The sequence below is a fragment of the Carya illinoinensis genome, chromosome 1 (genome assembly GCF_018687715.1).
Source record: "Carya illinoinensis cultivar Pawnee chromosome 1, C.illinoinensisPawnee_v1, whole genome shotgun sequence".
NCBI lineage: Eukaryota > Viridiplantae > Streptophyta > Magnoliopsida > Fagales > Juglandaceae > Carya > Carya illinoinensis.
The window spans coordinates 3,978,908-3,993,055 of NC_056752.1; the positions used below are offsets into that span (position 1 = coordinate 3,978,908).

Genomic DNA, 14,148 nt, shown 5'->3' on the forward strand with positions numbered 1-14,148 from the left:
GAAACGTGTCTTGAGTAGTTTACCTATCCACATGCTTTAGGTATTAAATTTGCCAAAAGTAGTACACTCGCCTATGAAGAAATTTTTTTTAGATTTCCTTTGGGGTTCATCGAGGGAGACTAAAAAAAGGAAGTGGATTTTTTAGAGGAAAATTTGTTTGTCGGTTAAAGAGGGTGGACTCGCAATTCGAGATCTCCAAGAGGTTCAAGAGTCATTGCTTATGAAATTTGCTTGGAAGAGTATAAAAGGAGGATCGATGTGGTCGGAGTTTTTTCATCACAAATATGTCAGTAACTCTCATCTATGCTTAGTGTTGCAACTCAGGAAATGATCCAGATTCTGGAAGGGTCTTATGGATACCATGCCAAAGGTTTTAAGGAACACAAAGTGGTTGATATGGGGGGCCAGTCCAAGTTTTGGATAGACAACTGGATAGGGGATGGATCTTTGTGTGATTTGGTGCCTATTATTGGAAGTGATGATTTGTGTGTGGTGGACGTTTTCACGTCTTCGGGCCCCAAAGTTGAAGGACTACAGGAGTTGGTTTCGGATGATGTTGTGCAGAAAATATGTGTAGTAGGCGTGAGATTACGACAGGGTGAGGATGTTTGCGTCTGGCAGTCTTCTATTGATGATGACTTTATGATTAAATTAGCTTGGCATTTAATTCGACAACGAGGGGACTTATGCATATGGAAGAAATTGTTGTGGAGGAATTGGTTACCAAAGAAAATGTCGTTCTTTGTATGGAGAGCAAAAAGAAAGGTTATCCCAACTGATGATGTTGTCCATAATTTAGGAATCCCTTTGGTCTCTAAATGTGAATGTTGTGCTCAACCTCGCATAGAAATTGTTAATCATATTTTATGTGAGGGAGAGGGAGCACGAAGAGTATGGAATTTTTTTGCTGATGCTTGTCATATTAGGATGTCTCATATCCGGAATTGAGAGGAGATGATGAATTTCTGGTGGCAAAGAGCGGTAATGAATTCTTAGGTTGGATGGCTTTGGGGTTTTATTCCCATTGTGATTTCTTGGGCACTTTGGAGAGCTAGGTGCATGGAAAGAATGGAAGGGGTGAAGTTTAATGTTGTAGGTGTTATTTGATCAATTAAAATATGCATTAGAGAGGCATCGAGGATGATTAAAAAATTTTGAGTTTTGGGTGAACATGATAGGGCGATAATTGAGACTTTATCTTGTCCAGTTATTCTTGTGGTTACAAAGAAATTGAATTTAGTTGTTTGGAGACCACCGGCTAGAGGAAGACTTAAATTGAACATTGATGGAGGATCTTGTGGGAATCCAGGAGAGTCAAGGGGAGGTGGCATTATTCGAAATCATAAAGGTGAGGTTATGACTGGTTTTGCGCACTCATATGGGTATGCTACGAATACCATTGCTGAATGCTGTGTCCTCCTTGATGGTCTTCGAATGTGTAAGCAAATGGGTTTGTGGGATTTAGTGATCGAGTTGAACTCAATGGTGATAGTTGGCTGGTTGGCTTCAGGAGTTTATAAGTATTGGTTTCTATGGGATTTTTGGGAGGATATTAAAGTGCTGGTCGTTGATCTTAATGCCAAGTTTCAACATATTTTTAGAGAAGCTAATATGTTTGCAGATTTTTTAGCAAAGCAAGGGGTTCAAGGGCGTAACGATGAGTTTTATGGCGCAAATTATGTTCAAGGAATTATTAGGGGATATATTAGGCTTGATATACTTGGGATACCTTATATTAGGCGTTGATGGTGAGTTTTTGGTTGGTGGGAGGGCTGGTCTGGATCTGGGTATTATTGTAAGCAACTGGGTTTTCTTTTGATTATGTTTGTATTGATAATTTATAGGTGTTTATGGTTCTATTTTACATGGTATTCTTCCCTCATGAGGGAGGGTTTTTTGAATAAAATTATGAGTGAGGGTTTTTTGAATAAAATTAGGAAGGGATACTAATGACTCATAAAAGGTGATATCAAATCTTTTCTTAATAAAAAAATATAATAATAATAATAATAAAAGAACGACGGTTCAGCTTTAGAAACCCAAGCATCCTTTAAATCCCGGCCAAGTGTCAAACGAGGTCGTGAAGTCCAAGTTGAGCGTTTCCAAGTAACAGGACAAATTACCAGATATAACAAGATTGTTGTTTGAAATTCTTGGGTAATCGGTCATGGAATTGCCGTAGTTCTGATTTCGACAACAAGCACTCATTTTCTTTATAATAGAAAAAAAAAAAAAAAAAAAATTGCTGGACTGAAGTCAACATGTCAGCGGTCGAACTTTGTTTTTTCTTGAGAAAATGGCAACAATCTATGGCCTCAGAAGTCGGCTATTCTTATCTTCCGAAGAAAAAGACAAACATAAGAAGAAAACAACATTATAATCAAAGAGGATATCTAAAGTTACTTAATTCGACAAAACCTGTCCTGTTAGTGACACTCTCAGCTCTAACAATGGATCCTCTACTCCAATTCCTATTGACTCTGTTCTCTGGCTTCTTTGCTTTGCTAGTATGTATCTGTTTTCAGTACTTGAGAAGGAAAATTATTCGTGAGAACAAGACCTGCACTGTGCCTCAAGCTGGTGGCGCTTGGCCTATTATAGGCCATATGCATCTACTCGGCAGCCGGCAATTGACCCACAAAACACTGGGTGCCATGGCTGACAAGTACGGACCAGTTTTTACTATTAGGTTGGGTTCTCATAGAGTTTTGGTTCTGAATAGTTGGGAAATGGCCAGAGAGTGTTTCACTGTCCATGACAAGGTTTTCTCCAACAGACCAAGCATTGCAGCCTCAAAGTTGATGGGATATGACTATGCTATGTTTGGGTTTGCTCCATATGGATCATACTGGCGTGAGATGCGCAAGATAGCAACAATTGAGCTTTTGTCGAATCATCGGCTTGATATGCTGAAGCATATACGAGCTTCAGAGGTGGGAACTGCGATAAAGGAATTGTACCAGTTCTGGGTTAGCAAAGGCAGTGCAGAAAGTGGAGTTCTTGTGGACATGAAGCGATGGTTTGGGGATTTGACTCATAATCTTAATTTAAGAATGGTTGCAGGTAAGCGATACTTCGGAACCAACGCTGATTTTGATGAAGATGAGACACGTCGCTGTCAGAAAGTGATGAGGGAATTTTTTCATCTGTTTGGCGTGTTTGTGTTGTCTGATGCAATACCGTTTCTGGGGTGGTTGGATTTAAATAGATATGAGAAAAGGATGAAGAGAACTGCGAAACAATTGGATGCTCTAGTTGGAGGGTGGCTGGAGGAGCATAAACAGAAGAAGTTGACAGATGGGAAGAGAAGAGAAGAGCAGGATTTTATGGATGTGATGCTCAACACCCTCGAAGATGCCCAGATTTCAGGATTTGATGCTGACACCATCAACAAGGCTACTTCCCTGGTAAGTTCTTCGTGACTTTCATCTCTTTCGCAACGAGTCCCGAGGTAAAAACTTGCCGGGTGATAGCTAAACCACCCAAAATAAACAGAGAATAGAGAAAGAGGGTAAGAAATCCTGAAAAATATGAACATAATTCAATACTCAAGTGATCAAAACAATTTATTAATTTTTTATTTTTTTTTGTCGCATAAAGTTTTCACTTTCAAGGCTATATCAAGGAATCCTTAGGGGCTGGCTCAACCATTAAGGGCTGGCTCAACCGTTAAGGGCGTTGGTCTTGGGGATATTCCCCAAGTTTAAGGTTTGTTAAAAAAAATTAAAATTAAAAAAAAATCGCCAGAAGAAGGTGGATGATTTATTGTTTAGTCACGAGTTATTATTTTGGCAGAATCTAATCTTAGCAGGAAGTGACACCACAATGGTCACTCTCACATGGGCTCTGTCTTTACTACTCAACAATAGTGATGCACTAGAGAAGGCCTGTGATGAGTTAGACATAAACGTTGGCAAGGATAGACATGTGGAAGAATCCGACATAAAAGACTTGGTCTATCTCCAAGCCATTGTCAAGGAAACAATGCGCCTATACCCACCTGGTCCGATCATTGCTCTTCGTGCTGCCATTGAAGACTGCACCCTCTCAGCCGGCTATCGCATTCCGGCCGACACACGGTTAATGGTGAATGTCTGGAAAATTCACCGAGACGAGAACATTTGGCCCAACCCTCACGAATTCAGACCGGAGAGATTCTTGACTACTCACAGGGACATGGACCTGAGAGGTCAGAATTTTGAGCTCATTCCTTTCGGTTCAGGAAGGCGATCTTGTCCAGGGGTTTCCTTAGCTCTTCAAGTGGTGCATTTGACGCTCGCCAGCTTCTTACACAGTTTCAACATTTCTAAGCCATCCAATGAAGATGTGGATATGACTGAGAGCGTTGGCTTGACAAATTTGAAGGCAACCCCACTTCAAGTTCTCCTCTCTCCACGTCTTAATTCTGATCTCTTTGTGTAAAAATACTACTTTTATCTTAAACTTTGTCATCTTCGGTCACATTTACTGATATGATATATTTTAAATAATTTTATATGTCTAATACTTAAGGACAATCACTTAAAATGTGTCGTATCAACAACTATCAATTATGAAAATTACTTTAACTATATAGAAATTACATAAAAATAAACTCACAAATTAATATAACTTGATATGGTATATCAGATTATAAAATTACTTTACTTTTATAATAACGTAAATCTAATAGATTTCATAAAACTACATCAGTTTGTGAGTTTATTTTATGTAATCTCATTGTGTATTATTATTTTAACTTGTATTTGTAAATGTTCATACCGGAAATTTAATCGCATATTCCAAAATTCGAGAAGGCTAACTCGTGGGGTAGGTTTGACCTACCTATTTCTTGCAATCAACTCCAATGTTATTGCGTTTGGAGGAAGAGGCGACAATAGTTGTTCAAATATGCTCGAGGATTCATGAGCAAGGTTTAAAAACCCTCTTGTTTCGGTCAAAATGATCAGAATTTTATGTGTCATAATAGTAATTGAAAATGTGTAATGTCTTCTTCCATTTTGGCTCAAATTTTAACTGTTCTAACCTATTTTGGTCCATTTTGGCTAAATTCCGATGTCTCGACGAGAGCATGTACTCCGATATGAAATTGGATTAAATAGCAATTTGGAAAATATTTTAAAAAGAAAAGGGCAAATTTGTAAAAGTCTCAACCCTTTTCATCAAAGATATATACACCATTTTCCATACAAGCAAGTTAATAAAGCCCTTAAAATCTAACATAAAGAAATAAATACACAAAAAATGTTAATACATGATTTGAAGTAAAGTACATGGGTGAAAGAGGTAAATAGACTTGATAATCTTTTTAAGGTAATTAGAAATAAAGGATTGCCAAAAGGGCCCCTAGCAGCGCAAATGCATTGAGTTTTTTTTATGAGGACATTTGATTTGTTTTAGCAATTTTTTATTTTTTTTTACATCAATTTTTTTGGTAGTGTGATTGGGAACTAATTACAATTTAGAAATATTATTGAGTTTTTTAAATATATACATTTTTAAGATTTGTATTAATATTATTTTAAAATATAATTTATATATATAATTTATCTATATATTAACTATTCCGAAATAATATATCAAAACATAGTGATATTGAAATATTACGTTACAATACTTCTGCCAAAACGGACACAAACAGAATTCAAAACTTTGTTCACGAAGGCCAATAAGGCCAAACGGACACAAACAACCCTGTTGAGTTGATCCACCTGTTTCCGGGTGCAGACTTTGGGCGTGTTGGAATCAGGACGGGGAGCGCTGACCCTATAATATTTGCTGGAGTGCATCTCTGGCTAAATGTTGGCCTTTACCAAAGTCAAAAGCTTCATCCTCTGAAGCATAAACCAACGCAAAAAGACATGCATCAAATTTAATGATTGCCCTGGGCTCCTACCATTTCTATAAATTTCTTAAGAAAACTTGGGCCGAATTATTAAAATCAACATTTTATTGTCCATTTTCTACATTTTCTAACAACCCACTAGATTTGAATATCCAAGAAAATTCTCAAAAACTCTTAAAAACAAGAGTTTAGTTAGATACAAACATATTTTATGCATTAATTTGCGTATTGATGACTTTTTTTATTTAAAAAAATATTAAAAAAATTGAAAGAAGAAAAAAATCTTTTATCTCATGAAAATTATTTTCGTCTTCAATTCATATCGTTTTATTAAACATATACTTTACATATCAATATTGATGCGCGAATTAGTGCACAAACTACAAAGTGTGCTTGCAAAAAGATTTTTCCTAAAAACAAAAACAAAAAAAAATCTTGAGGAGCTAGCATCTTTAAAAAAAAAAAAAACTAGCATATATTTCTTTTTTGAAAAATAAATACTAAAAACCAGCTACTATTCACCTCAACACACACCACATCTGATGTCATCAAATTTTTTTCTTTCTCTTTTCTGAGTTTTGTTACGCATAAGCTCACTTACCACACACCACACATTTTTTTACTTTCTTATTTTTTAAAATTTTTTTCTAAATTTTTTTTGAGTTTATTCTTCTTAAACTAATTGATTTTTTTTTTCATTATCCATATATAGAATATTTGGTAAAAAAAAATTTTAAAAATATAATCTGTGGTGTGTAAGTTATGTTTAGAATTTTTTTTTTTTTTTTTTAATATCAGGCCCATGAAGCTATTTCTTTCTGGAGTCTCTCCTCAGTCTACCTTTTCAACCACCATTCGCCATCTCTTTTATCAAGGTCTCTCACTCTTCGACCTCTCTCTCATCAAACCCTCATCTCTCTCTTTAATATCTCTCTCCTCAAGTTCACACTCTCTCTCTCTCTCCTTAAGCTCCCTCTCTCTTCTACCTCTCCCTCCTCAAGCTCTCTCTCTCTCATTGAACCCCTTTCTCATCAAGTTCTCTCTCACCGAATCCCCACCCCTCTCTCTCATCAAGTTTTCTCTCTCACATACCCTCCTTAACTATTCTTCCTATTCAGCCAAAACCTTTTTTTTTTTTTTTTTTTTAAATCTCTTCCCTCTCCCTCCTCATCCTTTTCTTATCAATGGTTAGTCTAAGTGATACGTAAGATGTGGGGGTGTAAAATGAATTAAGGGGTGATGAGAAGAACAATTCTTCTTATTTTCAGTTAGGTAGCAATTTAGAAAATTAATTATTAAAAAATAAAATGAAAAATAATAAAATGGTTGAAAGTAGGGAGTTCACACACATTGCCGGAGTAGATGAAAACAAGAAATACGGTAATAATCTTTGCCTCTAATTTGCCTTGTTTCTTCTTCCTTGGGGTTTGATACTGTCAGGCCGCTTATCCAAGCCACCATGAATGGTTCCCTCAAGATTTTGGGTTTGGAAGGTGGCATTTTTGCAAAAATTTCTTCTTTCAGCCCACCACCAAATGCTCCAATTTAATCCCTTTGTGGCCAATTGACATCTCCTTCAACAAGTCTTTCAAATTCATAATATCATTCTCTCAATGTTCCTTGTTGCCTAATGAATGAGGGAGCTTTGTCAAAATTTGCATATTCTATAGAACCAAACTATACTGCATATGCTCTAGTAAAATCCCTTCCTCCCTCTTTCCTTGAGGATTTTGGTAATGGGGGAAATTATATTGTCCTTAACTAGCATCCGATTGTCCTTTCTTTGTTTTGTGTTTTTTTTGGGGGTCGAAGAAAAAGAACAATCGGATTGGATTGACCTAACCGATGACATTTTCTCAATTTTGAACTATGATGGATTGGGGCAGAGGTTCAATTGAAAAGCCTTAGTGCTAGTCGTGACAACTAACAAAAGCACCAATTTCAAAATAGGGGGAGCTTAAAGTTTTATTTAAACCGGAGTGCAATGAATATGGCAGTCATCTATCTAACTTATTTGGGATAATTTATGGAGATGACCTCAAAAAGTCACATATACTTATCTTCCTAAAAATAACAACCATGAGAATAACCATATGAAAGTCAAAGATCCCTCTAAATTTACATGTTCACTTAAGCTCCTTCCTGCTCCGCCATATGAGCTGCAAAGGACCATTCTCCTCTAATTGCTGTTGACTCTGACTCTGAGCTCAAGCCTCTTTGCCCTCCTAGCTAGTTTGTATCTTTTGTAACCACCAAAAGATACTGTAAAGGTAAAAATTGGCTAGAATTAAATAACTATATGATAAGACTTATCTTATCATTATATTTGAAATTGTTGGATGAATATAAAATAATTATTGATTTATCTCTAAACAATGTTGAGTCTATTTAGAAGTTTTAGAGATTGTTTAGATAAGTCATTGAGGTAAAAATCGAGTCCAGGATGATCTATATTTATCCAGAATGAAAGCTTAACAGAGATCAGTTACTGCAGAAGAGTGTTATCGCAAAATGTTAGCAATTCGTCAGGAGACATTCTCACAACATATCTATCTGTTAGCAGAATCATACTTCAACTGGAACCCTTTCCAAATTTTTTATTTAAGAGATCCTATTGGGATCTATAGAGATTCAGATCTACATATTTTTTAGAGCACTTTCTAGTGCATATTTTGGTAAGAAAATTCCTTAGTGAATTTTCATATCTGTGATCTCTCATTGTGTGTGATTGTACTTCAAGTATGAAGAATCATTGATTAGATTTCAGCCACTAAAGAGAAGTCAATAGTTTGAAGATTGCTAGAAGTTTTAGCTGCTACTGCGGTAGAAGAAAAAATAAGTCATTTGTTTGGATAAATAAGAGAGTCAAGTTACAAAGGTTTTGTAATTGAGAATTACTTGTAATTGATTTTTAAACAATAAGATTAACTTTCCTGGGTTTGGCTACTCCATAGAGTTTTACCTTTAAAGAGTTCTTTAAAGGGTTTCTCTTCGTAACCAATCATTGTGTCTTGTAAGTTTGATTATTTTCTTTAAGTTTTTTATTCATTTAATAATCATAATATTTAGATCTAATCAATTTGTTTAAGGAAATTGGTAGACAATTTCGTGATTTTACAAGGGTACGTGGGAATTTCAATTGGCATCAGAACGTGGTTCACTTATTCGAGTGTAATCCATGGCCTTGTAGATCATGTCGACGTCATTGTATGTCCCGCCACACTTTGATGATGATATAGATCTCATTGTAAGGAAATTCAAAAAATTCTTGTTTTACAAGAAAACTAATGGAAAACAAAAACGAGGTAAGGAGTTTTCTACAAAGATAAATTGATGGGAACCAAGGTGAAGCTATCCTTAAAGATTCTTTGTAAATTCCAGATGAGCCAATTATAAGATCAAGAGCCAAGAAGATTAAGGAAGCAATGTAAAGATTGGTGCGATCCACTTGGGATGAAGTTAGGAAGAGCCCAACACTCAAGATGGACTTGAATGAAGAAGAACCAATTTTGATCCACTTGATACAAGCTATGGAAGACATAACTTAAAGATTGGGTCTATTGTTGTTAAGCCTTTCAATTTGTTTTACGATATTTTATTATTAGTTTAGAAGAAGTGGGCTTGATGATTCTTGGCCCACATATGTCTTATTACTAATAGACTAGGGTTATTTTTGGGAATGCCTTGTATTTTAGTCAAGGGTTTGTTTGGAAAGTTATAATTTTATATCTCACTAGGATTTCAGAAGTTACTGTAGCGCGGCGTATGGCATTGTTCACGCTACAGTACCTAAGGCATTGTTTACTTAGGATTTTTGGGGATTGTCTATTTAAACCACTTGTAACCTCATTTGAGAGGCAGACTATATGGAATTGTCATTGAGAATTGAGTTATCTCCTCTTGTTCTTCTTGAACTTTTGAACTTATCAAAGGTAAATCAAAACTTTTGTGACGTTCCTCCTTTGAAATCTAGGTTATTGAGAGGGGTTCTTCAACGGGTCTAGATTTTAATATAATCTAGGTTTTTTGAACGAGTTCTCATCGGGTCTAGATTCTCCATCCATATACTTGAGTTTGGCTTTCTTGGGGTTGTTTTTCCAGTATTCTTGTTGGATCTCAAAACAAGTCGATTTGGGTTCACATCATAAATGAGTCTAAAAATTGGAATAAAAATAAATTTGAGAAAAATGATAAAGTTAAGTGCCATGAATGCTTAGGATATGGTCATATAAGAGTTGAATTTCTAAACTTTAAGAAAAATAAAGGAAAAGTATTGAATGCCACACTTAGTGACAATTCAGATTCTGAAAATTCAACCTTATCATTTAATGATGAAAAATCTTTTATAGCTTTTCCTACTATTGTGAATGATTTTCCTGATATTGCATTAACAAAATCTAAAAGTGATTGTGATTACAGTAATTCAGATGTATCACTTGTTGATACTGACCAATAATTAAGTTTACAGGAAGCATATAATGATGTGTGTGAAGAAGTGATCAAATTAAAGAAACTGAACAAGAAACTGTATAATAGATTTATTGCTGTGGAGAATGAGAAAAACAATCTTTTTGAGGCATTAAAAATTTCTAATATTGAAGTATCAATATTAAAATATCAAAAGGTTGCACTAGAAAAAGAATTAGAAAAGTTTCATGAGTGCAAGCAAAAAACTGCAACACAGAAATTAGAAGGGATGTTGAGTTTTCAAAAATCTAGTTGTGATCGCACTGGTTTGAAGTCTATGACCTCCTAAGGTATGGAACTTAAAAGCTCATCATCTGCTACCACTTCATCAAAAGATATCATTTTTGTTAAAGGAATTCAAGATGAGGAAACTCCAAAGAAGGTCGTGTCTAAAACTTATGTTCCAAGAGTCTCACCTGATTGATCAATGACAAAGAATCTCAATCAAGGTAAGTTTACTCTTACTTGTCATTTTTATGGTATTATTGGCCATATAAAGTCACATTGTTTTAACTTGAGAAAAATACAGAAAAATAAAAGAAAAATAAAATATACAATAAAAGAAAAGAATTTAGAAAATAAGATTGAAAAGTTGAGTCATCGAATAACCTCTATAAGTCTTAAGTTTGGTGAATTAGCAGAATTTTGTTTTCAAAATAAAGAAAAGATCATACAAAGTGTTATTGATGAAAAGAATATGTCAAAATTTAAAGTAAAGTGGGTGGTCAAAGAAGATGCCATGTCACATTAATCGATATGACTACTTGCATGTTCTTGTATTCTTTATATTATTACATTAGTATAGGACATGCATTTTATTTTTTTGTTTTACTTTTAGGTTTCTGCTTTTTAGTTTTAAATAAGAAAAATATAATATAAAATTTTTCTAGTTTGGTTCAAAGTTTTTCTTTAAGAAAAGTTCATGCTTGATATGTCAAAATTTGAGCACTTATGTTCTCACTTAATAAATTCCTGAACCTATGCATCTCTCTACTTTGTGCAATTTACTTTGTACTTACTAACACAATGGATTATCGCGGCAAAGTTCCTTTATAAAGCATTGTCAGAAACTTATATGTATGCATATAATAATTAAAGTTTATATTGTTTAATGAGATATTCAGTATAGAGGAAGTTCATGTCTTTAATTGATTAATACTAGTTGAATCTAGCACATTAATAAAGAGTTCTCTCATTGCCAAATGTAAAAAATTGATCCATATAGAAAAAGTAGGTATTAAATTATTGTGGAAAAAGACTAACACCCTATACAAATCTATCTCCTTAAATCCTTATAAAAAGAATCGTTACTCAAATCATTGTAGAAAAAGATGAGCAACAAAAATGAACATAAAAAATAGACATTGTGCAATGTAGTGTTTGGAGGATATACTCATGTATCTAGGCTCTAGCATAAAGTTTGACTTTTGAGGTAGGTGACAATCTCTTGGGAGCATCTATAAGAGAAAAATACTCATGGATAATATTATAAAAATATATTGAAGAAAAAAAAAAGTTACTACCTTATATAAGTTTGCTCACTCATACAGTCACATGAATTTTGACATTGATGATTTTATGAGAAGTGAACATCTATAATAATTGTTGCAAATAAGAGGGTATACTCTATTGCATTTGTTTTATGAGTTACACTATATTTGAACTAAGATGTATCTAGACATGTTACTTACCCTATTGCTTATTTATATATATAAAAAAATTCAAATTTTTTATTTTTTTATTTAATCTCTATTTATTTTGGTTTATATAAAATAAATATGAAAATAGAAAATATAGTTTGGATTTGGTCAATGTTATTTATTTGTGATTTTGAAGTATAAATCTGAGACATGTTTTTTGGTTTAATGGTATAAGTCTCAATGGGACTCTATAGCTCAAGGCACATGCATGAGCGTTATTCACTTAAGTCACTAGTAAAGTGCCTAGGCTTCTCCCGATATACATGGCTCGCAGCACTTCCCAGATGCGAGTTGTATCCCTTTGCATCTCATTCACATCTCTTTCGAGTTTTTTGGGATGAATACTCAGTTTCTAGTATCTTGATACACTAATCCATCATGGTAAGACTTCAATTTTATTCAAATATATATCTCTCCTTCTAGTTATAGGTTTTGACACTTACATATATGGAGATTGGGATTTTGATTGTTATTTAGATGTTGGGGTTGGAATATCTTAAGTTGGAATATCTTAAAATCTGAAATATATGCTCATATGGTTTGATTTTATGCATGTATTGAGGACGATTTCTAGTGGGTTATGTGATTATATATTTTAGTTTTATCCTAGTGCATACCAAGTGTTTGATTTTATTTTATTTTTTGTCTCAATCAAGTTGTCTCAATTATTTGCTCATTGTTTGACATGCATTCATACTTATACATCAGGTGCATTTAATCCATGAAAAGTTGAGACACATGGAAGTTGTTCATCATGTCTTTCTTAGTGTTTTCATCTTGACACACATAAGTAATATTTATTCTCTTATGAGTCTTGTCAGATTAGTGACAAAAAGTGGGAGTATTGGAAGAACAAATTAAATTTTGGTATTGTAAAATTTAGAGAGAGTTTCAGTAAGCGTGTTGCTGAGTGAGTGAGAGTTTAATGAATTTTCTAAAAATAAAAAGGGGAAGCAACAGAATATTGAGGGAGAGAACTATATACTTTAGGGGAGCAGCAGAATATGGATGGGGAGAAATAAGTACTGAACATGGTTATTGATGATGACTAGAACACTATTTTTGTAGGTTTAGATTATGTCTAACTTTGATTATTATTGAGACTAATTTCAAAGAGTGTTGTATGTCATTTCTTCTCATTACTATATTAATATTTTCTTCACGAGATCTAAATCTTAGTTTGCTGGTTGTTTTTGTCTTAGGTACACAAGACATTTCTTAAGTTTGTTTTGTCACTAATCTACCAAATAGGAAGATTGTAAATGCAAAATTTGTTTATGATTAGATAACTATATAATAAAGTTTATATTATCATTACATTAAAAATTGTTGTATGAATGTAAAATAATTATTGATTTATCTTTAAACAATGCTGAGTCTATCTAGAAATTTTAGAGATTATTTAGATAAGTCATTGAGGTAAAAATCAAGTCTAGGAAGATTTGTATTTATCCAGAATGAAAGTTGAACAGAGATCAATCACTGCAAAAGAGTGTTGTCACAAAATGTCAACAATTCGTAAGAAGACGTTTTCATGACAGATTCTATTCGTCAGCAGAATCCTACTTCAACTGGAACTCTTTCTAGATTGTTTATTTAAGAAATCCTATTGGTTAGGATTGTAGAGATTCAGATCTACATATTTTTTAGAGTACTTTCTAATGCATATTTTAGTGAGAAAATTCTTTAATAAATTTTCATATTTGTGATCTCTCATTATGTGTGATCGTGCTTCAAGTGTGAAAAATCATTGATTGGATTTCAGCTACTGGAGTTTTAGGAGAGAAGTCAATAGTTTGAAAATTGCCAGAAGTTCTGGCTGTTACTGTAGTAAAAGACAAATAGGTCATTTATCTAGACAAGTAAGAGAGTCAAGTTATAAAAGTTTTGTAATTGAGAATGAATTGTAAATTATTTTTAAACAATAAGATTTACTTTCTTAAATTTGGCTGTCCTGTAAGATTTTACTTTTAAAGAGCTCTTTAAAAGATTTTTTTTCGTAATTAATTATTGTGTCTTGTAAGTTTAATTATTTTTTTAAAATATTTAATTTATTTAATAATCATAATATTAAGATTTAATTAACTTATTTAAAAAAATTGATAAATAATTTCGTGATTTTACATGGATTATGTT

The 14,148-nt window shown here is 33.6% G+C and overlaps 1 protein-coding gene across 1 annotated transcript; it reads left to right on the plus strand.

Annotated features, from left to right (window-relative positions):
* The first annotated feature begins 2,386 nt into the window (after nucleotides 1-2,386).
* On the plus strand, nucleotides 2,387-4,504 carry LOC122306486 (cytochrome P450 CYP82D47-like). Its single transcript, XM_043118919.1, has 2 exons — nucleotides 2,387-3,407; nucleotides 3,796-4,504. The coding sequence occupies exons 1-2, from the start codon at nucleotides 2,451-2,453 to the stop codon at nucleotides 4,420-4,422; spliced, it is 1,584 nt and encodes a 527-aa protein (XP_042974853.1). The 5' UTR covers nucleotides 2,387-2,450; the 3' UTR covers nucleotides 4,423-4,504.
* Nucleotides 4,505-14,148: the final 9,644 nt, after the last annotated feature.

What these genes read in the sequence shown, in the direction of transcription:
- LOC122306486 (XM_043118919.1), top strand. Translation starts at nt 2,451, where the DNA reads ATGGATCCTCTACTCCAATTCCTATTGACTCTGTTCTCTGGCTTCTTT. An exon ending in TCAACAAGGCTACTTCCCTG is followed by an intron (nt 3,408 to 3,795) that starts GTAAGTTCTTCG and finishes TTATTTTGGCAG; the next exon opens with AATCTAATCTTAGCAGGAAG.